Source organism: Marmota marmota, unplaced genomic scaffold (genome assembly GCF_001458135.2).
Source record: "Marmota marmota marmota unplaced genomic scaffold, marMar, whole genome shotgun sequence".
Classification (NCBI taxonomy): Eukaryota; Metazoa; Chordata; class Mammalia; order Rodentia; family Sciuridae; genus Marmota; species Marmota marmota.
The window spans coordinates 1110625-1133624 of record NW_025999924.1 but is presented as its reverse complement, the minus strand read 5'-3'; the positions used below and the strand labels follow the sequence as shown (position 1 = coordinate 1133624).

General features: G+C 33.5%; 1 protein-coding gene across 7 annotated transcripts in view; it reads left to right on the top strand.

Moving 5' to 3' along the window:
* Nucleotides 1-20910, top strand: part of Kif2a (kinesin family member 2A) — a 32865-nt gene extending 11955 nt beyond the window's left edge. For 4 of the 7 annotated variants that reach the window (XM_048799995.1, XM_048799996.1, XM_015497272.2 and 1 more), the window contains exons 8-20: nucleotides 101-263; nucleotides 3041-3131; nucleotides 3268-3331; nucleotides 3876-3967; nucleotides 6448-6590; nucleotides 6895-7099; nucleotides 8097-8207; nucleotides 8735-8802; nucleotides 10977-11090; nucleotides 11963-12113; nucleotides 15501-15602; nucleotides 18907-19042; nucleotides 20000-20910. In XM_048799995.1, coding sequence (XP_048655952.1) covers nucleotides 101-263; nucleotides 3041-3131; nucleotides 3268-3331; nucleotides 3876-3967; nucleotides 6448-6590; nucleotides 6895-7099; nucleotides 8097-8207; nucleotides 8735-8802; nucleotides 10977-11090; nucleotides 11963-12113; nucleotides 15501-15602; nucleotides 18907-19042; nucleotides 20000-20085 — 1526 coding nt within the window. In that variant the 3' untranslated portion in view covers nucleotides 20086-20910. The remainder of the gene's footprint in view (nucleotides 1-100; nucleotides 264-3040; nucleotides 3132-3267; nucleotides 3332-3875; nucleotides 3968-6447; nucleotides 6591-6894; nucleotides 7100-8096; nucleotides 8208-8734; nucleotides 8803-10976; nucleotides 11091-11962; nucleotides 12114-15500; nucleotides 15603-18906; nucleotides 19043-19999) is intronic. The other 3 variants (XM_015497274.2, XM_015497273.2, XM_048799998.1) reach the window with 1 other exon arrangement.
* Nucleotides 20911-23000: the final 2090 nt, after the last annotated feature.

Genomic DNA, 23000 nt, shown 5'->3' with positions numbered 1-23000 from the left:
CCCCTTTCCCACCCCCACCCCCCCCAAATCTTACTACTTAGGTACCTTAATTTAAATGCTATGAGAATTAATGGGCAATGATTTTCACTTATTTTTTTAGAAACTCAAATGAAAGATCTTGATGTAATCACAATCCCCAGTAAAGATGTTGTGATGGTACATGAACCTAAACAAAAAGTAGATTTAACAAGGTACCTAGAAAACCAAACATTTCGTTTTGATTATGCCTTTGATGACTCAGCTCCTAATGAAATGGTTTACAGGTAGGTGAATTTGTTTTAAATCAGAATCTTGTTCCTATACCGTGCGTGTGTTCACCACTTCCCTGAAACTTAAATTGCATTTGATGTAGTTCTATAGAGCTGTAATATGCTTTTTCATTCTGAGTGTAAATAAAGACAATGTAAAAAACTCTGTAATATTGGGGTTGGGGTTGTGGCTCAGTGGTAGAGTGCTCGCCTAGCATGCTTGAGGCACTGAGTTCAATCTTCAGCACCATATAAATGTAAAATAAAGATGTTATGTCTACTTAAAACTAAACAATAAATATTAAAAAATCCCCCCAAATTCTGAGAGTACTAATGCTTGTTCTCTTTAATGCTTCCCCAAAATATACTTTTCTTTGCCAATTGCTAATTAACTTATTACACACACACCCCCACCCCACCCCACCCCCACACCCCATACACGGAGAAGAAATTTCTGGAAAGCATTGTTATAACCCTTAAGTAATGGAATGTAGTATGAAGAGAACTTTACATTTTAATGCCTGCACTAGGAATAAATTTGAAATACCTGTTGTTATACATTAATCATCATTTGTTTAAAAGTATTTAGCATTTACTGCCACTTAAGTTAAAAACATTCTATATCTGCTATTTAACGTTTGCTTAATATTTTCATCTTTAAGCTTGAGGGTAGTTTTTTTGGGGTATATGGTTTTAATATTGCGCTTATTACGTTTATGTATTCAGCTTATAGACAATTCAAAGTTATATACATGAATATCCCACATTCTTGTCAAATGTAGATCGTTTTCAGTTTGCAAAGTTTCATTTCTAGTAACTAACATTAGTTTTAGCCACATTGTTATTTTATTCTATGTAAAACTGCTTTGCAGTTGCTTGAATGTACCATGTTTTTTTTTTCCCTTTATTTTATACAGATGCTTAGAAAGCAGAAGAATTAACAAGAGTCTTAAGAATTGAAAGTATTACTACATATGAAATATAGTTAAGACCAACTTCATTGGTCTTAATCCAGTAAACTGGGAGTTCAGTTGTAAAATGAACAAAATTAAAGAACATATTAATGCCAGATATATTGGGAAGAATATATTTAAATAGAGAATTGTAATAGCAATTTTTTGTTAGCTTTCTGCAAATACAATTCTGTCCTCATTTACTTTCCTACCCCTGCCTCATAAAATTTAAGCCTGTTGGACTTTTAAAAATTTATTTATTTATTTTAGTTGTAGATAGACACATATCTTTATTTTTATTTTTGTGTGGTGCTGCGGATCAAACCTGGTGCCTCACATGTGCTAAGCAAGTGCTCTACCACTGAGCCACAACCCCAACCCAAGCAGTTTGACTTTTATAATAGTTTTTAAGTAATTATTATAAACATGTTTCTGTATATGATAGATTTAATAAACAGTTTGTATTTCACATTGCATTTTACGCTTCTTAGCATTATCAGTATTTATCCTCTCTCTTTCATATTTTTATGGATTGAGAAATTATATATATAATACATATATGTGTTTATAAATATATGTATGTATGTGTGTGTGTGTGTGTGTGTGTGTGTGTATATATATATATATATATATATATATATATATATAAATAAAATGTTTTAAAAATTTTGATCTGATCACTCTTCAGGTTTATTTCTAGTTCTTTTTGACCAGAGGTTTTTCCTTTTCTTTTTGTTTTGTACCTTTTCCAATTTGGCCTTGAAAATTTTAAGCAGAGCTATCCAAAGTGTTCCATTTGTAGATTTATTTTCTAACATACACTTTATGTTTAGTGAGGAAGTATTTATCCTTCACCATTATATTGTTTTATTTTATATTTATGTTATTTCATTTTTGTAGTGGTAAGGTTCAAACACAGGACCTCACATATGCTAGGTAATGCTTTTAACTGAGTTACATCCCCAGTCCCCCCTTTTTATTTTAACAGTGGATTTTACCAATATGTTTGAGAAGCAATCTAAGCCATATATTTTGGTATTCTTGTCCTGAATCAAAACTATCAGCTCAGAACTCAAGTGTCCTATAAGTAAGTTTGCTTTTTTAAATATATGTATTTTTTAGTTGTAGATGGACATAATACCTTTATTTAATATTTTTTATGTGGTGCTGGGGATTAAACCCAGTACCTCACACATGCTAGGCAAGTGCTCTACCACTGAGCCACAACCCCAGCCCCTGTAAGTTTTTTTATATTTTTTCCCCAAGTATAAATTATTTGCCCAGAGTCAAGGTAATAATTGTTTTTCTATTTACTTAGAAGGTCTAAAAATAATGTTTATACAGTTTTTCCCCCCATTGACCCTTCTCTGTTGAGATTACACTCTTATTCTGTTTTAAAATTGTAATTGATTATTTTTTATTTTTATTATATGTGTCTTATTATTCCTACCAATGTTTATTATGAAATTATACCTTAAAAACTTTTAAGCGAGGTACAGTGGCACGTATCTGTAATCCCAGTGGCTCAGGAAGCTGAGGCAAAAGGATTATAAATTCAAAGCCAGCCTCAACAAATTAGTGAGACCCTAAGTACCTTAGTTAACCCTGTCTTTAAATAAAATACAGAAAAGGGCTAGGAATGTGGCTCAGTGGTTGAGTGCCTCTGAGTTCAATCCTTGGTACAAAACAAAAATTTGAGGAATTCTTAACATGGTTATTTAAAATTTTTTAATAGAGATTTTTAAAAAATCTTGCCATAAACTTTGTTATTTGGTATTACTTTTATGTATTTGCTTAAATATTTGTCACATATTCTGACTGATGCATTTTATTTTTAAGGTTTACTGCTAGACCATTAGTGGAAACTATATTTGAAAGGGGAATGGCTACATGCTTTGCTTACGGGCAGACTGGAAGTGGAAAAACTCATGTAAGTAATTCATTAAAATTTTATCACAGCGTGATACTATAGTTTATTTTCCTTTATAACTTAATTCTATAATCAAATTCTTAAGATGTATTCCTGAATAATGTCTATTATTATTTATTTTCTTTTCAAAATAAAGACTATGGGTGGTGACTTTTCAGGAAAGAACCAAGATTGTTCTAAAGGAATTTATGCATTAGCAGGTAAGTGTCCTTTTATATGTAATTTGTAACATTCTCCTTGGATATTATTCAAGTGACTTTGAAAGAAAGTTTTAAAATAGCAACTCTAATACTATGCTTAATGGACATTATGCCAGTGGGTTGTCAGATCGAAAAGATCTATAAGATTAAACTTTTGGTGACAAAAATACCGATTACATTTTTGTTGGTATAATCTGGCACATTGTAGGAGATTAGTGTAAATTGTTGAATGGCTGCATTATAAAAAGCTTCTATTTGGTATGGTTATAAGAATGACCTTATTTTGACCACCTATGTATAATTTTAGGTAATTTATAATAATAAGTAGTAGCATTGCCTTATAGAATGTGAAGGAGAGTCACTTCTGTTAAAAGTACTTTTTTGTCAAATTAATATTTGCTTTAATTTTTATTTTTAGTATTGATGCTATTATCATCCTAGGTAAAGATTATCTATTGACTCCTTTACAGATAGAACATTTAAATTGCATTTTAAAAATATTTGCCACTTCTTAACAATTTTCTGTACATGAAATTCTTAACAGCTCGAGATGTCTTTTTAATGCTAAAGAAGCCAAACTATAAGAAACTAGAACTTCAAGTATATGCAACCTTTTTTGAAATTTATAGTGGAAAGGTATGTTGGAACTCTTTTTCAAATTTTTATGATTTTTGTTCAAAACACTAGAAAAACTGGGGATAATAGGAACATATCTCAACATTGTAAAAGCTATCTATGCTAAGGCCCAGACCAACATCATTCTAAATGGAGGAAAATTGAAAGCATTCCCTCTAAAAACTAGAACATGACAAGGATGCCCTGTTTTACCACTTCTACTTGACATAGTTCTTGAAACTCTAGTCAGAGGAATTAGACAAATGATAGAAATTAAAGGGAATATGGATAGGAAAAGAAGAACTCAAAACTATCACTATTTGCCGACAACATGATTCTATACGTGGAAGACCCAAAAAATTACACCAGAAAATTTCTAGAACTAATAAATGAATTCAGCAAAAAGTAGCAGGATATAAAATCAACACCCATAAATCAAAGGCATTTCTTTCTGTACATCAGTGATGAATCCTCTGAAAGAGAATTTAGGAAAACTACCCCATTTACAATAGCCTCAAAAAAATAAAATACTTGGGAATCAACGAAAGAGGTGAACGACCTCTACAATGAAAACTACAGATTGCTAAAGAAACTACAGACCTTAGAAGATGGAAAGATCTCCCTTGTTTTTGGATAGGCAGAATTAATATTGTCAAAATGACCATCCTACCAAAAGCACTATACAGTTTTAATGTAATTCCAAATCAAAATCCCAATGACACAGTGCCATTTCTCATAGAAATAGAAAAGGCAATCATGAAGTTCATCTGGAAAAATAAGAGACCCAGAATATCCAAAGCAGCCCTTAAAAGAAGAGTGAAGCAGGTGGCATCATTATACCAGACCTTAAAGTATACTACAGAGCATTAGTAACAAAAATAGCATAGTATTGGCACCAAAGTAGACTTGTTAGACCAGTGGTACAGAATAGAGGACACAGAGACAAACTCACAATAAATACAGTTATGTCATACTAGACAAAAGCTCCAAAAACATACATTGGAGAAAAGATAGCCTCTTCAACAAATGGTGCTGGGAAAATTAGAAATCCACAAGCAGCAAAATGAAATTAAGCCCCTGTCTCACTATCCACAAAACTCAAAAGTGGATCAAAGACCTAGGAATTAAACCAGAGTCCCTGTACCTTATAGAACAAAAAAGTAGGCCCAAACAATCAGTGAGGTGAATAGAGAGCCCATAGAGTGGGAGAACATCTTTACTACACACACATTAGATAGAGCACTAATTTCCAGGATTTACGAAGAACTCAAAAACCTAATTGTCAAAAAAATAAATAATCCTATCAATAAATGGGCCAAGGAACTGAACAGACATTTCTCAGAAGATGATATACAGTCAGTCAACAAATATATGAAAAAATGTTCATCTCTAGTAGTTAGAGAAATACAAATCAAAACTACTCTAGATTTCATCTCACTCCAGTCAGAATGGCAGCTATCAAGAGTACAAACAACAATAAGTGTTGGTGAGGAAGCGGGAAAAAAGGCACACTCATATGTTGCTGGTGTTATTGCAAATTGGTGCATCGAATGTGGAAAACGGTATGGAGATTCCTTGAAAAACTTGGAATGTAATCACCATTTGACCCAGCTATCTCACTCCTGGTTTATACCCAAAGGACTTAAAAACCGCATACTATAAGGACACAGCCACATCAATGTTTATAATAGCACAATTCACAATAGCTAAATTGTGGAACCAACCTAGGTGCTCTTCAGTAGATGAATGGATAAAGAAAATGTTGTGTGTGTGTGTTTGTGTGTGTGTGTGTGTGTGTGTGGATATATACATTGTGGAATATTACTCAGAATTAAAAGAGAAAAAAATCACAGCATTTAAAGATAAATGGATGGAGTTGGAGAATATCATGCTAAGTGAAGTAAGCCAATCCCCAAAAAACAAATGTCGAATGTTTTCTCTGATGCTGATCCATAATAGGGATGGTGGGGAGCATGAGAGGAATGGAGGAACTTTAGATAGGGCAAAGGGGAGAGGAAGGGGGAGGGAGGGGGCATGGGAGTAGGAAAGGTGATGGAACAAGAAGGACATCATAACCCTAAGTACATGTATGAAGACACGAATGGTGTGACTCTACTTTGTGTATAATCGTAGACATGATAAATGGTGCTCTTTATGTATACCATGAATTGAAATGCATTCTGCTGTCATGTATAATAAATTAGAATAAATTAAAAAAACGTTTTAAAATTGAAATAACATTTTCAGTTCAGTGTCAACTGAGCACATTCATGTTGCTTTAGAGCTACTGTCACAAAATTTATATAGATTTTGAATGTTAGACTTTGTCTTGAGGTTTTTAAAATGTCATTGAATCCCTTAATATGTTGAGCTTTATTATTCTAATATAATTATTACTTTCCTCTCTAAAATAATTTTTAGGCTCTGAGTGACCCATTGTTATAGAACTGCTTCTGTTTATTTTAAAGCTAGTTTTCTAAAATGGATGTGATTTTTCATAGGTATTTGACTTGCTAAATAGGAAAACAAAATTAAGAGTTCTAGAAGATGGAAAACAACAAGTTCAAGTGGTGGGCCTACAGGAGCGGGAGGTTAAATGTGTTGAAGATGTACTGAAACTCATTGATATAGGCAACAGTTGCAGGTAAATATATTAATTAAGAAAGGGAAACTTCAGTTTTAGGTAATTGTTACACAAACACAAACTAAGGAGGTTCTCCATTGCACCTTGGGATTAAAATTCCTTGTTCTTTGACATCTATTATATTGATATCATAACTACAGTTAGGAAAAGCTAGGTAAAGTTGTAACAATCTGGTATCTCTTCTGTATTTAAATTGTAAAAACTGGCTAAATAGATTTTTGTTATTGCTTTTTAAAATGAAGATGTCATGCTAACATGTAAATTAAAATTTTAATGTATCAACATGTCCTTAATCACATTATAGAACATCTGGTCAAACATCTGCAAATGCACATTCATCTCGGAGCCATGCAGTGTTTCAGATTATACTTCGAAGAAAAGGAAAACTACATGGCAAGTTTTCTCTCATCGATTTGGCTGGAAATGAAAGAGGAGCTGATACTTCCAGTGCAGACAGGCAAACTAGGCTTGAAGGTGCTGAAATTAATAAAAGCCTTTTAGCACTCAAGGTAAATTAAATATATTTAATTATGAAATGTCTATTATTACTATTACTATTATTATTATTACTATTATTATTATTATTATTATAGTTGTAGATGGACAGCAAGCAAGCCTTTATTTTGCTTGTTTATTTTCATGTGGTGCTGAGGATAGAACCCCATGCCTCACACATGCTAGGCAAGTGGTCTGCCACTGAGCTACAGCCCCCAGCCCTGCTTTTTAATTTTGTTTACTCAGTTGCCAGATAACAGTACTTACTTTTTCCAATAAAAACACATTTTCAAACTGGTGGGATAAAATGGTATATGGGTTGGCACACCAATTCAATTCTGAGGCTGCCCAGATAGATTCTAAAAAGCCTTCTTCATCAGATATATTTTCTTGGGTAGGGTAAGGAACCATACAATTGAACTAAGAAATAACTTTCTCAGAAAAATAATGTGGAATGGTTTTCAGAAAGTCTGGCCAGGTATATATTATCTTTTCCTTCACTAGAAAAGCAAAGTTTAGAAAGATTTATAGTAAAATATTCTGTATTTTTTTCTTATGTAATGCCACTTTGAAATTTTAACATTTTACAGTTATCCTGTTGCCTGCCACATTTAAACATTAGCCATTGTTTCCAGAGTATTTTTTGAAAGGATAATAAAGTAGATTTTGTGAGTTTTAAAAAAAAATTTAGTTATCAATAGACCTTTACTTATTTATATGTGGTACTGAGAATTGAACCCAGTGCTTCATATATGCTAGGCAAGTGCTCTACCACTGAGCTACACCCCCAGACTTTGTGAGTTTTTTTTTTTTTGTTTGCTTGTTTTTGATCTTTTTCTTGAATTAGCGTTCATGGGAACACTTTCACAATGCTGTGAAACTGTTAGAATTTTCAGAGCTCATCAGACCTTAAATGTTAGACTCATCATAAAAGACCTCTTAAAATATGTTACTTAATATCACTCTTTTTAAGAAAGTCTAATCTGTGAGTCTTGCTTTCTTAAATTTCAGGAGTGCATCAGAGCCTTAGGTAGAAACAAACCTCATACTCCTTTCCGAGCAAGTAAACTCACTCAGGTGTTAAGAGATTCATTCATAGGTGAAAATTCTCGTACCTGCATGGTAAGTTTATTTTTGTTATATTTCATTTTAATCCTAAAGTAATAACTATACAATATCTATGGAAAATTTTAATGTACATTAGTTACAATCATTTGAATCCTAGATACAGTTGATATTTAAGATGTGTCCCTGCCAGTCTGATAGAAAGCATTATATTATTTCCAACATCTGAATTATCTCATATATATCATGAATGTATAATTTGTTATTAGGTTTTGGTTATCCTGTGTGACAGCACCAGGGTTTATCCTCTGGCAAGATGCTGTTAGAAGAAGTAGGAGGGAGTAGTCACTTGGTATTGTTCCCTGTGTTTGCCTTCTTTTTCTGCTGGAGTTTGATCATTTCATGGTGTTTCAGAGAGTTGCTTACATTTTAATTGTATCATTATGTGATTATGGGTAAAAGATAGCAAGTAAAATTTTTAAATACCCACTTAAGATTAGACCTAAATGAGCTATTTTTTAGTATTATTGTCTGGATTATTTATGACATTTTATCTTCGCCTTTCCTTCCCCCACCCCCTGTAGATTGCCACGATATCTCCAGGAATGGCATCCTGTGAAAATACTCTTAATACATTAAGATATGCAAATAGGTATGAGATGGTTCTCTATTACGAAATTTGAAATCTAATTCTAAAATAGGGCAGTATATAATATCTTGTTGTAGGGCAGATTATAGTACATTGTTCTTAAAAATATTTTATAGATTTATTCTTTCATTATATTTTTTCGGTACTGAGGATTTATTTAAGCCACGGGTACTTTACCACTGAACTACATCCCCATCCCTTTTTGTTTTTTAAGACAGGGTCTCCCTGAGTTGCATAGGGCCTCACTAAGTTGCCAAAGTTGGCTTTGAATTTGTGATTCTCCTGCCTCAGTCCCCCAAGTTGCTAGAATGACAGGTGTATGCTACTTTGCCTGACCACATTTATTATTTAAGGTGATAATATTTAGAATCAGTTTTTCAATTTGTAAAAACGAGTTGACAAAATGTATCATAGGCTGTTAAAGCAGTTTATTCCTTGGAGTCATGAAAAGCCCTTGGACTTGAATGGGCATATTTATTCTATAGCTCCCCCCTGCTACTCTTGTTTTGAATGAGTGATTACATAGTTTTAAATTTGTTAGCATCTATTACATTTATGATTTTAATGTAGAGATAAAATTCCTCTTTATGAACTATTTCTAATATGAAGATTGTCTTAATTTTGCTTAACAAAAATATTTTGTCAAGTGTGTTGTATAGTTAGAGAAGCAGCTGTTATCTTTAGTAAAAGTGACCTTTCTGTACTACAACATGTTTGTGTTTTTCCATTTCAAAGTTATATTTTGTAATATTTTACTTTACTTAAATTATGCAAATTCTTCCTCTTGAGACAGACAAATAAATGAAAGCTACAGGGCCAGTATATATTTCTTTTAATTGTTTTGCTATAAGCTAAAAATTATTCCTGATGGTATTAAATGTTATATATAAGGAATGTAAAGTTTGAGTGACAAGTGATAGTCTTTCTGGTGTTCTGTATGAATTATATCTTGTTATTCATGTCTGTAATGTGTCCAACTTTAGACAACTGGGTCATTAGCGATGGAAGGACAAAATGCATTATAGGCTGTTAAAGCAGTTTATTTCTTGGAGTCATGACATGCCCTTGGACATGAATGGGTATATTTATTCTATAGCTCCCCTCTGCTACTCTTGTTTTGAATGAGTGATTACATAGTTTTAAATTTGTTATCACCTATTACATTTATGATTTTCATGTAGAGATAAAATTCCTCTTTATGAACTGTTTCTAATGTGAAGATTGTCTTAGTTTTGCTTGACAAAAGTATTTTGTTTCTTTGTTTTAATCATAATGGAAATTTTATTTTCAACTTTTTCTTACAATATGAAACACATGTGCATAAAAACTACCTAAAATATAAGTGAATAAAATAATGAATACCTGTATAGTGAAAAATTTGGCATTATATTAGGAAATAGAACATCACTGGCCTCTTACAATGTTCTTAATGTATTCATTCTTTCTGATTACAAAAATTACAAAAATTGTCCATCCCATTAGTTTCTCACCTTAGGTAATCATGGTCCTGACTTCTTGGAACAAATTTCTCTCTCTCTCTCTTTTTTTTTTACCTGCTTTTGGAGATGGGATCTTCCTATGTTACCCTTAACTGGGCTCAAACCCAAGATTCTCCATTGTGCCCAGCATTATTTTTCTTTCTCCCTCTCTCTAGTTTTTATTATAGAGATTAAACCCAGGGGATGCTCTACCACTGAGCTATGTTCCCACCCCCCTCCCCCCTTTTTTTTGGAGGAGCCTAAGTTGATAAGGCTGGTCTCAAATTGCAGACCTCCTGCTGCAGTCTTCCCAGTCACTGGGATTATAGGAATACATCAATGCCTGGCTTGTTCTCTCTTAAAAATAGTTTTAAGCTGTGTGCAATGGCATTGATTTATAATCCCCAGTGAGGCAGCCGAGGCANCCCCCCACATTTGGTACTTTGTGGTTAAATTTCAAGTATTATTAAAAAAGTAAAAGAAGGATTTTAGTTAGGTCTTTTGAGTAAGGGATCAGTGGGATTAAGAGGTTAAAACCTCTTAAAACTGATTATTTATAAAATAAAAGTCTAAATACATTGTTAAGCAGTGTTGATAACCTTTTCTAAACAAAACTGAATGCAAATGAAAACTTGAAATGTGCATTGCTGTTTTTACAAAAACATTTTCTTTTAATTTGTTGCTGTTTTGGTGCTGCAGAGTAAAGGAGTTTGGAATTAGTCCATCAGACATTCCCTTCTCACAGGGTAGTGGCAGTCGCCCTGATCTCTCTCCTTCTTATGAGTATGACGACTTTTCTCCTTCGATTACCAGGTCTACTTCATTCTATACATAAGATGTTTATTTTAATAGTTTAAAAAATTTTTTTTCTATATATAAACATTTCATTTACTTCTTTTGTCCTGAGCCATATTATTTTTCATTTTCATTTCATTTGGCAGGTGCCGGTTGTACTGCATGATCTGCATTTTTATGTCCTGTATTAATTTATTTGCTTTGAAATTTTGGTTTAGAATTCAGGCTTCCTATTTCCCCTCATTTTTAAAAGGATGATGTCACTTTTGCATACTTACATTAAAAGATAAATTTGTCTTGCTTGCAGTGAAGAGTTTACCTGTATTGTGTATGATCTTATAAATTTCCTTGTCTGCAAGGAAATGACAAGGTTCCTATTAGAAAGTATATCCTTTCTCAGATGTGAGGAGCAAACATTTTTTAAAATGATACAAATCTTATAATCTTTATACCTTGGAAATAAAATTATTTCATATTTAGCTATTTTAATTCAAGCATTTCAACTATCAGAAATCTGCAAAGTGTATCAAATTCTCTGATATCAGCAATGACCTATTTATAAAACTTAATGCTTTTGTAAAGATTTTTCTGCTCATATAATGTAATTGCAACAGTGTGTTTCTTTGAAATACTGAGTCTGCATACTTTGAATTTCCACTTTTGTGCACATTTATTCTTGAAGTAATTGTAAAGTTGCTTATGTGAACTACTAGAATTAAACAACCAAACATCCTATCAAGAGTTTCCAGAGAGTTCAGATAAATTTGAGCTATAAAGGTGACATCAATCCTAATGTGTTATTTGAATTGCCTTTAATTGAATAGGTTGGTATTTTCTTGCTCCTATGCATGAGTCTTTGTTAATTTTAGATACCTCTTCTCTATCTATAGGGTGAAAGAACTGACTGTTGATCCAACTGCGGCTGGTGATGTCCGTCCTATAATGCACCATCCACCAAACCAAATTGATGACTTAGAGACACAGTGGGGTGTGGGAAGTTCCCCTCAGAGAGATGATCTAAAACTTCTTTGTGAACAAAATGTGAGTGAGATAATATAGTTGTAATTGATGCAGTTTTAGTTCATTTCATTAATAGCTCAATTTTATCTACGTCAGGGGTCAGCAAACTATACTCTGTTTTTACAAGTAATGTTTTATTAGAACATAGCAATGCTTACTCATTTATGGATTGCCTGGCTGCTTTCTTACATAACAGTACCAAAGACTGTATGGCTCACAAATCTAAAACATCTACTATCTGGTTTGCCAAACCTCTGATCTAATCTATTACCTCCCACCCCCATATTTTATACCAGTATTAAAATTTTAGTAATATAGGGTAGAAGCAAGTTTAAGAATTATACATCCAGTAAGTACCTCATTATAAAGCTTAAAAACAAAATAAAGGAACTGTGGACAAAGGCATGACCTTCATTAAAAATCAAACATGGCAAAATGCTATCATCCATTAAACCAGGCTGCTTTTCTATATGTTTGAAATGTTTAATGATATTTCATAATTTAAAATTCTGTTTTTCCAGCTGGGCACAGTGACACATCTTACACTCCAGCAACTTGAGAGACAGAGGTAGGAGGATCGAAAGTAAAGGCCAGCCTGGGCAACTTAAAAAACCTCTGTCTTGAAATCAAATCCAGAAAGGGTTGGGGATGTAGCTCAGTGGTATTGTGTTGCCCAGCATGCACAAGACCTTGGGTACCATACCCCTGTACTCTTTTTTTAATGTTCTAATTATTAAAAATAATAAAATGTATGCCCACTCTATAAGGATAGAAGGGCATAAATAAGCAAGAAAGCACAAATAATAACTTGCTTCCACATAATTGTTTTTAACATATTGAGAGGATTACATTCTGTGTGTGAAATACAAGAGTTATTTATGTAGTTATTTAATTTCATTTTAACATGTATATTTTAAATGGTTTTATGTCACTGTTTTTCCCACTAAAATCCTATCGTGGCATTTTCTCATAATGTCAAAAGGTGGCATTTACTAATTGCTTACTACATGACATACATTTGCTAAATATTTTGCTTGTTACCTGATTTAATCATCACAAATCAATGTGGTAGGTGTTGTAATTATCCCTACTTCATAGTTAATTTTCTAAGAGGCGTAACAACTTGACCAAGATTATAAGTGAGGAGGCCAGAGTTGAAACCTACATCTTTCTTTTGACACAATCCAATTTATGTCAGTTAAGCATATTTCCATCAACAGTATTCTTTGAAAAGAACAGAATTAGTGGTTATGTTGTAATACTTTCTGACAGATGTTAAATCCAAAATATTCTAGAGTAACAAATGGACATAACTGCTTTTGATTACCACATTCCATACTACTTTTTTGTTTTCACATTCCACATCCTCTGTTACTAAATCAAGGCTGTAAGCAGCTGTCCTCAACCAGAGGTGATTTGGCCCAACCAAGACAAAAATATATGAAGATGTTTTTGGTTGTCACAGCTGAGGTGATATTGTTAGCATCTAGTAGGTAGAAGCTATGATGCTTTTAAACACGTAGTGCATGGGATAGCCACACTCTTCACTCTACCCCTCAAAAATGTCAGTAGTTCAAAAGTTGAGAAAACTAGTTTTAAATTAAGAGTTCTAAATTTTGAAACATAAAAACAGCTAAAAATTAGATCCTGGCGTCATTCCCTGCCCTGTCTACATAAGTTTTAAAAGACACTATACATGTTCTTGGAGCCCTCAAATCAGTTCCTTTATTGTAATAGCTATGGTACCTCCCAAAGATTCTGAAAACCAGAGTTAAGAGGCATTCTTCTCTTCTGTTTGCATTTTATTCTCATATCTAATGAGACTAAGACTTAACAGTTAACAAGGTAGATTAGTGGAATAGCATCTAAGATAAGCCCTAGAGATAAAAATAATATAGGTACACTTATAATTAAGTTCATTAGTATTCCAAGAGTAGAAGAAAATTGTATAGACAAAAAAGTGTTTGGATCAGGGCTGGGGATATAGCTCAGTTGGTAGAGTGCTTGCCTCTCATGCATAAGGCCCTGGATTCAATCACCAAGAAAAATAAGTAAAGGTTTCTTGGGAAAGAAACTTCAGAAAGAAACCTTAGCAATATAAGTTTCGAATTGATCTAAAACCAACATAATGCATATGTTGTATGTCTGTGTGTATGTATAGTTATTGTTGATGAAGTAAAACTATCCTGTCAATTCAAATTTCTATAATAACTGCCAGGAATGGTGGTACATGTCTATAGGTGCAGGTACTTAGGAGGGTGAGGCAGGAGGATCACTTGAGTCCAGGAATTTGTGGATAATCTTGAATAACATAGTGAGATCCCATCCAAAAAAAATGAAAGGAGGAGGAAGAATAACTGGTAAGCAAATCATGTAGTATAATTTGAAAATTATTTTTTTTAAGAGTTAAGTCCTTCAGAGTATTAATTTGATCAAAGACATTATCTTTACGTAATCCAAAGATGGTGTTTTTAGTCCCCCTCCCGCTTTGCTACAGGGGATTAAAAGCAGGGCCTGTCCATACTAGATAATCTCACTACTACTGAGATTTATCTCCAGCCCTTTTCTTTTTTCTTTTGAAACAGGTTCTCCCTAAAATGCCCAGGCTGACCTCAATCTAACCATCCTTTTGCCTCAGCATTCTGAGTAGCTGGGATTACAGGCATGTGCCACCATGCCTGGTTCATCTCTTTTAAGAAAAGAAACTTAAGACATGTACAGGTAGTCCTTGACTCAACAATGGGGTTACATCCTGATATCACAAGTTGAAAATGCATTTACCACACCTAACATGGTGAACATATTAATAGAAAAGATCAAAATTCAGATTTTGAAATGATTTCTGGATACTTATTGGTTTTATGTCATTGAAAAGTCTTAAAAACCATAATCTGAACCATCCTTAAGTCAAGAATTGTCTGTATATGAGTTAATTCATATACAGAAAAGAAAACAGTAGTAAAGAAATATTTGAATATATTTACAATTTGCAAAAGATTTATATTTGAAAAGCTGACTGTTCCTGAAGAGTGCTTTTTTGGGGGTAATTCTGCAGTAAACCCTGGCATCAAGGAAAATTATTACCTACTCATAAAAAAGTTTGGATTGCTTTACTGAGAGTTATGTATATTATTTTGACCCACAGAAAGAAATTGTGACTTTTACTTTTATGTATATTTGAGTAGTCATCACCATTCAAGCTTCCTCAAATTCTAAATGTTATTGTAAAGTGTCATTAAAAAGCTACTTTTAGGGGTTGGGCAGTAGGGTGTGTGCTTAGCATGTAAGGTCCTAGGTTCAGAACTTGGCATCAAAAAAAAAAAAGAAGAAAAACACAAAAATCGACTACTTTTCTAGCATTTAAAAATACAACATTTATGTCATAATTTTTAAACTTTGTATTTTAAGGAAGAAGAGGTTTCTCCACAATTGTTTACTTTCCATGAAGCTGTCTCACAAATGGTAGAAATGGAAGAACAAGTTGTAGAAGATCACAGGGCAGTGTTCCAGGTAAAGAGAGAATCTTTCTTTCATCAAAGTATTTTGAGATATATTAACCAAAAACTTTCATCATTCTTGGAATAACATTCCTTAAGAAAAAATACTTGTTTATATGTATATTTGTAGGGCATATGACATGACAATTTTTTCCCCCATAGTAGTTTTTTAATACAATGAACAGTGATTCTAAACATCCATCTGAGGGCTGGGGATATAGCTCAATTGGTAGAACGCTTGCCCTGCATGCACAAGGACCTGGATTCAATTCCTAACACCACACATCCACACATCCACATACACATTCATTGCACAATGGTGAAAAGATCTGTTTTTTTTTTAAAGCACCTTCTTGCCCTTTCTTTTTGTTAATTGTCCATTTTGGGGAGAAGAGTTCAACTTCTGCCTACTAATATTCCTTTCTTTGTTAGGCCAGTTTATTTGGCAGCATAAGAAAAACCCTTTAAAGGTTAGGGAAGCTGGGCACAGTGGCATGTGCTTGTAGTCCCAGATATTTGGCAAGCTGGGGAGGAAAATTTTATTTTTGAGGCAACATAGTGAGACCCTACCTTAAAAAATTGAAAAATAATTAGCAGAAAAGTTTGTACTTAGGAGTTTGTTTCCTTAGGAGATGGAAATAATGCTTAGACTGAATTGTCTGTTGCTGCCACTGTGCATTCAGTCTTAAAGTACTTTAACTGTATAACTCTCCCAGTTATTGTGGAGAGTGTGTGTGTTTTTGTTTTTTTTTGGGTGGGGGGAGGTGGTTGGTGGTACTGGGGAATTTATTTATTGCTTATTTTGAAACAGGTTCTTGCCTAGTTGCTGAGGTTGATGTTGAATTTGCAATAATCCTGTTCCGAGTCACTGGGATTACAGGCATTTGCCACCACATCCCGCTTGTTTTTGTACTTTTGAGATGGGGTCTTGCCACGTTGCTCAGGCTATCTTTGAACTCCTGGGGTCAAGCGGTCATCTTGCCTCACCTCCTGAGTTAACTGTGGGACTACAAATGTATATCAGTGCTTGCCTAGCACGAATGAGGCATGGGATTTGATCCTCAGCACCACATAAAAATAAGGTGATCACTTAAAAAAAAAAATGTGCATCACCAAACCTGGTTTCCGATTTTTAACAGGAAAATATCCTGGGTGATGGTATTTATGAGGAAGTGAAGATATCATTTAGACATCCTTATGAAGTTTACTATTGACTTGTTTTTTTTTACTCTCCCTCCACTTCTTTTTTTTAAAACATTTATTTTTTTTAGTTGTAGGTGGACACAATACCTTTATTTTATTTTTATGTGGTGCTGAGGATAGAACCCAGTGCCTCACATGTGCTAATAAGCAAGCGCTCTTTTTCTGAGCCACAACCCCAGCCCCACTCCCACTTCTTATAGTACTTTATTTCCCGAGAAAAAAGTGAACAATAACTCATTCTTCTTATTGATCTGTTGCTTTTCATATATTGAGGAAATCTATAAAATTCCTTAGTTTCGGGTCATTCAGGCACCTGGATGAGGGCTCAAAAATGAAAGAGTTGATTTCAAGTTAGGATGCAAATTCATTAAAACTGTTAGGGTTCTAATGAAGCTCTTATTACAAGAATCTCTTATTACCCAGGCACGGTCGTGCATACCTATAATCTTAGCTGTTTGGGAGGCTGAGGCCTGAGGAATACAAGTTCAAAGCAAGCTTTAGCAATTTAGCAAGGCCCTAAGCAACTTAGCAAGACCCTGTCTCAAAATATAAAATAAAAAGGGCTGGGGATGTGGCTCAGTGGTTGAGCACCTCTAGATTGACTCCCTGGTACCAAACAAAAAAAGAAAAGAAAAGGAAAAAAGTCTGCTTATAGGTTTGGATTAAGTTGAGAATAAGACACTAGTAATTTAAGAAAATTGTTGTTTCTGCCCTTTTGGAACAAGATCATATTAAGACCACCTTTTCTCTGTCATTTTTGTAGATGAGCTCTCACATTTGTTATCAACACTTAGAGTTCTGGCTTTCCAGTTTTATTTTCACTTCCATATATTAGTGCTTACATACTGTCAACTGTCATTTCTGAAAATAGGGTTTTGTTAAATAAAAATTAAGTGTATGAATAAAGGAAAAGAAAAACAAATAATTTGTATTTTTAAATGATACTTTTTTATTAATATCTATATGAAAGGTATCTATAGAAATTTTTAAATTCTGGTGAAGTAGTCTAATTGTAATTAGCCATTAAAGTGAATTAATAACTTGCAAAATTGAGATTGTACACATTCTTAAAAATTAGTATCTTTTATAAGAGCTTATACATAGTAGCTGGGTTCATTTTGACAAAATCATATGTGCACAGAATTTGATTTCAATCCCTGTTCCATTTTCTCTCCCCCTCCCTTCCCATTCTCCTTCTGCTACACTACTGATCTTCCTTTTGCTCGTTTATTTATTTTTGGTTGGTATGGAAAGCACCTATTTTTATGCCCCAAACTCCAATTTAGTACCATCTGACCTCAGTTATGATCTTTATGACTTCTGACATTCTAGAAAATAAAACTCATGGGTTTCATATACAAAGATTACCAAGTTCCTAGAAGCATTTATTAATAGTAAGTAGCTACCATTGAGGGGCTTTTTTGACTTTTCTAAATTGGCTATCTGCTGGTTCCTCATGGTTTTGAATAAGAGTTTTAAATGATTTTGAAATTTTTTTGAACAATGATTTTGAAGAACCAGTGTTTAGTTTTGGCCCAACCTCAGAGTCTATTTTAAAGCCACCAGTATTCAACCATAGGGGCTCCACCTTGATGGCTTTAATCCTCACCACCATAGTTTAGATGTGTTCACCCTCTTAATTCACAATGGAGTTTAAATTCCAAAATGGTTCAGAGGGGACAAACCATATTCAAACCATAACAGGTTCCAACTGGATAAATTAATTCCAGATGACTTAAGTTATAGGCCTTCCAAAGCCCTCATCAAATTGTTCAGTAGCCTTATTATGCCAATTCTTCCCTTGTTTCAGGAACAGCTATTAAATTTTTAAAATTTACTTTGACCACTGATGTTAATGTGTTTGATGAATTCTTTCTCCAAAAATCCACTCTAGGTAGAATAAAAAAGTCAAGAAATGAAGTAATGTTATTTGGCCAATCATGTATGTGTTTGTGTTTGAACTTAAGAAAATATTTCTTAATTTTACTGTGAATAGAGATGTTTTATCTGTTAGTTTTACAAGATGCCATCTTAAATATGTTTGTAATTAACAGAATTTGTAAATTGATATCTGTTTTATAAAAAGGCTTAAAATTATAATTTTTTCTTTTTAGGAATCTATTCGATGGTTAGAAGATGAAAAGGCTCTCCTAGAGATGACTGAAGAAGTAGACTATGATGTAGATTCATATGCTACACAACTTGAAGCGATACTTGAGCAAAAAATAGACATTTTAACTGAGCTGCGGGGTAATTCTTTTTTTTTTCATTTTATTGTTTGGTATGAAATCTGTTTGGTATTGGGGTGTACATATTACCAGTTGTAGGATTTCCTGTTGCAATATGACAATATTGAAGTGTGAATTATGAGTACCATTTTATACCTTCTTTACAGACGTATAAAGATGAACTAACTAGTGTGGTTTTTCCTAAATAAAACATGAAGTGTCGTGTCATTTCAAGTTCTTCCTAGTCATTTTTTTTTTTAGTCCTTTGAAAAATAAAGGCATCTTATGATTAGTTTGCAAGTTTTATGTCCCACTCAGATACTTAGTTGGTAGGCCAGTGCTTGTCAGAATTATTATTCTTATATTAGATCTGTTCAAGGTCATCAGTGAATAATGTCTATCTTCATCTTTCTGTGCTAAAAATAAACAAAGGTAAAGTTATTGAGATGACTACCCTTTTCACCTTACTTATGAAGGGAAGTATGTGGTTCACCTATATGCCATCTTTTTGACTTTTTAAAATAGCTTATCTCTATTACTTCAAATATGTACTTGTGATTGTGCTAATCTGTCTCTTGCTTAATGCAGGATAGAATGTTTGCTGTGTGTATGTAGAGTTTTTAGCAGCAAATAGGGTGCTTAATTTTTAAAAGTGGGCCCTTCAAGAAGTTGGTTATTATAGAAAAAGGCTCATTTCCAGGAATTTGTGATGAAACATAGTCGAGGGCTGGGGTTGTAACTCAGTGGTAGAGCACTTGCCTAGCACATGTGAGGCACTGGGTTCAATTCTCAGCACCACATATAAGTAAATAAGTTAATAAAGGTCCATCATCAACTAGCATTATATTTAGTTCTGAAGGAACAGAAGGGAAAATAGTGATTTAATGTTATGAAATGAGCGCTAATCTTGATAGGATCCATATAGTTGTATACTATTTTTGCATGCAATACTTATTCCTTTGTTCTTTCTTTTTCCAAGATAAAGTGAAATCTTTCCGAGCAGCTCTACAAGAAGAAGAACAAGCCAGCAAGCAAATTAACCCCAAGAGACCCCGTGCCCTTTAAATTGGTATTCGCTGCTGAAGGATCCCCAGAACCCTCACTACTTACTGTAACATAAAATGGTTCAGCTGTAAGGGCCATTCGAAAGTTTGAAATTTTAAGTGTCTGTGGAAAATGTCTTGTCCTTCACCTGAATGACATTTCAATTTTGTGAAACACTCAAAAGTCCAAAATGCTTCTAGTCCAGGAGGCACAACGAAGAGTTGGAATTAGTGAAGCATTTTGTTTCATTTACCCAAATAGCGATTTACTTTTGGAGATCCTTGCCAATTTTATTTTCTGTGTGATGAAGTAAGATTGTGGACTTGATCCAGAGGTGAATTGTAGGGAGAAGCCACAGCATTTCCTGTTAACTCAGTTCAATTTTCATAGCGAGATTGAGCAGTTTTAAATCCTTTGCGTGCATGCATACCTCATCAGTGATTGTACATACCTTGCCTACTTTTAGAGAGCTGTGCTCACCTTTTCCTGCTCTGTGCCTTGATTAAGGCTATCGACCCTAAATTTCTTAAGCACAGCCATGATAAATTACATTCCTTATTTGTCATTGTAAATTACCCTTATTGTGTGTACATTTCTACTGTGTTTGAGACATTTTTTTGTGTGACTAGTTAATTTTGCAGGATGTGCCATATCATTGAACGGAACTAAAGTCTGTGACAGTGGACATAGCTGCTGGACCATTCCATCCTATATGTAAAGAAATCTGGAATTATGACTTTAAAACCATAACGTGATTTTAATTTTCTTAGCATTTTCTTTGTAAAAAAAAAAAAAAAACTAAAATATAAACTAGTTGGTGTATAATAAAAAGTAATGAAATTCTGAGAAGAGTTTTATCTTAGGATGATAAATATATATGCAGTGTGTGTGCCAGTGTGGTATTAACAAGAGTAATAGTGCAATTTGATCATTTCCAGTACCATTTCTTAAGTTGAAGTGTTCATTAGCACCCCAAAATATGACTTTAAATGTACTGTTAAAGGAAATTGGCTTCTGATGCATGAACAGTTATACGTACATTGAAAGTAGTTCATAATAGTAGTTAGTTTAAGCCAAGTGTAGACAGTAACTCCCTTGAAAAAGAATTAAGCTGAGAGAGTTGACATTGCCTTAAAGGGCAGATCTAACTGAAGTTCCATCCTGTACTTAATATGTGATGTTTCACCATTATTTGGTAGGAATAGTAAAATTCTCACCAACAGATTGGTGGTAAGGTATGCTACTCTTTAAATGGCAGCAGTTATTTTTGCAGATTGGTACTCTAAGAAAGAAAACTGGCCTTTTTTTCCCATGTAAATAATTTGTCAGAAATTTCTCTCTCGGAGTTTTCCCTGTGTTCCCAGGATAGTGTCCAGGAGTAGATGAATAACAAAATCTATGAAGGACATCTTATTTTGATTTACTCTAGGGAACGAGTAGCTCATCCATGAGCCAAAGGGAAGCTATGACAGAGAGTCATGAGCCAGATTCTCTACTTCACTGTCTATAATACTCTCAGAGGGTAGCTGTGAGAAATTCAAAAACCATGGTGAAAAGCTCTGTAAACATGAAATCTAAAATGTAGATTTTTCATAATATGCTTATTAATAAATGAAATCTATGGTATGAGTTTAGAGATAATTTACTTCAATACAATGACCTTTGTTTTGGAAGGAACTCAGGTTTTCTTGCATTTGTTAAGATGTATTCTATTTCTGTTTATTTCAAAGAAGAATGGAGAAGTGGTAACTGTTGACACTCCAGGGACTGTATAAAAAAGGCAGTTTTTGAGACTAACTAATCTACAAAGGGCAATGAAGACATAAGCTTGAGCAGTGTAAGCAAAACAGATTAGCTTTGATATTATTTGCATTGGATGGATACCATTCTTTGGAGGGTCTTTTTAGAGATGATTCTACTTGCTGCCTTATACTATGATAGCTTCATTCTCAGTGGTAGTCAAGGTTTTTCAAAAATTTAGTACCAGCAAAGAACTTGGGAGGTGAGAACTGAAGAACAGAAAAGGGACTAAAACTAAGCAGTTTATAAGGCTAGAGGGAAACAACCTAAGAAAGCTGAATTCAACCTTAGGACAAAGCTAGGACAAAAGTGAACTTTGCGAAGTAAACGGTTTGTGAGATTAAAAAAAAAAAATCTACCCTTAAGTAGATTTTTAATATTCATGTAGTAAAACTGGATTGTACAGCTAAGTAACTTCATTTTTTTGTTCTGAATTTAATACTTTTTAGTATTTTCTCAGACTTGAAAGCTGATATATAAATATTATTTTAACTAGTAACATTTACTATATGACTTTGAAGCCAGACTTAAATATCTTCCCTTCTAGGTTTACTCAGTGTACCTTTGCAAATTAATTGGAATCACTCCTATTAAGTTTTAGTTATACAGAAAGCCAAATATCAATGAAGGTATTTTTATTAATTTTCTTAATTAAAATATATTTAACACTATATTGATTTGAATTGAGTAGCTAATAAAACTTGTATATGACTCTACTGGAATTCTCAATTTGATAATTTTTACATAGCTTAAAAGTAAATACCAGGTATATGAAAAAATACTAAAACTTTTCATTATATAGATTCATTAATGCCAGGAACCTGTAGTTGTGGGAAAAAAAACTTTTTTTTTTTTTTTATGGAGCACATATTTTAAAACCTATTTTTGAATTATAAAACTCTATGATTATCTCTCCAAGAAAAATGATATAATTTTATAGTTAATTTCATTCTAGCTGAGCTTCCTCGTTTTATAGATAAGGAGTCAAACTCAGAACATGCCTGGCATTGTATGATAGCAACAGACTGAGTCTTACCCAGAACCACCATGTAGCTTATGCTGCAACACTATAGCTGAAGAGGTAGGTGACAATAGAAGAAACTGTGTAAATAGGGAAAAGAAAGAAGCAAATAACA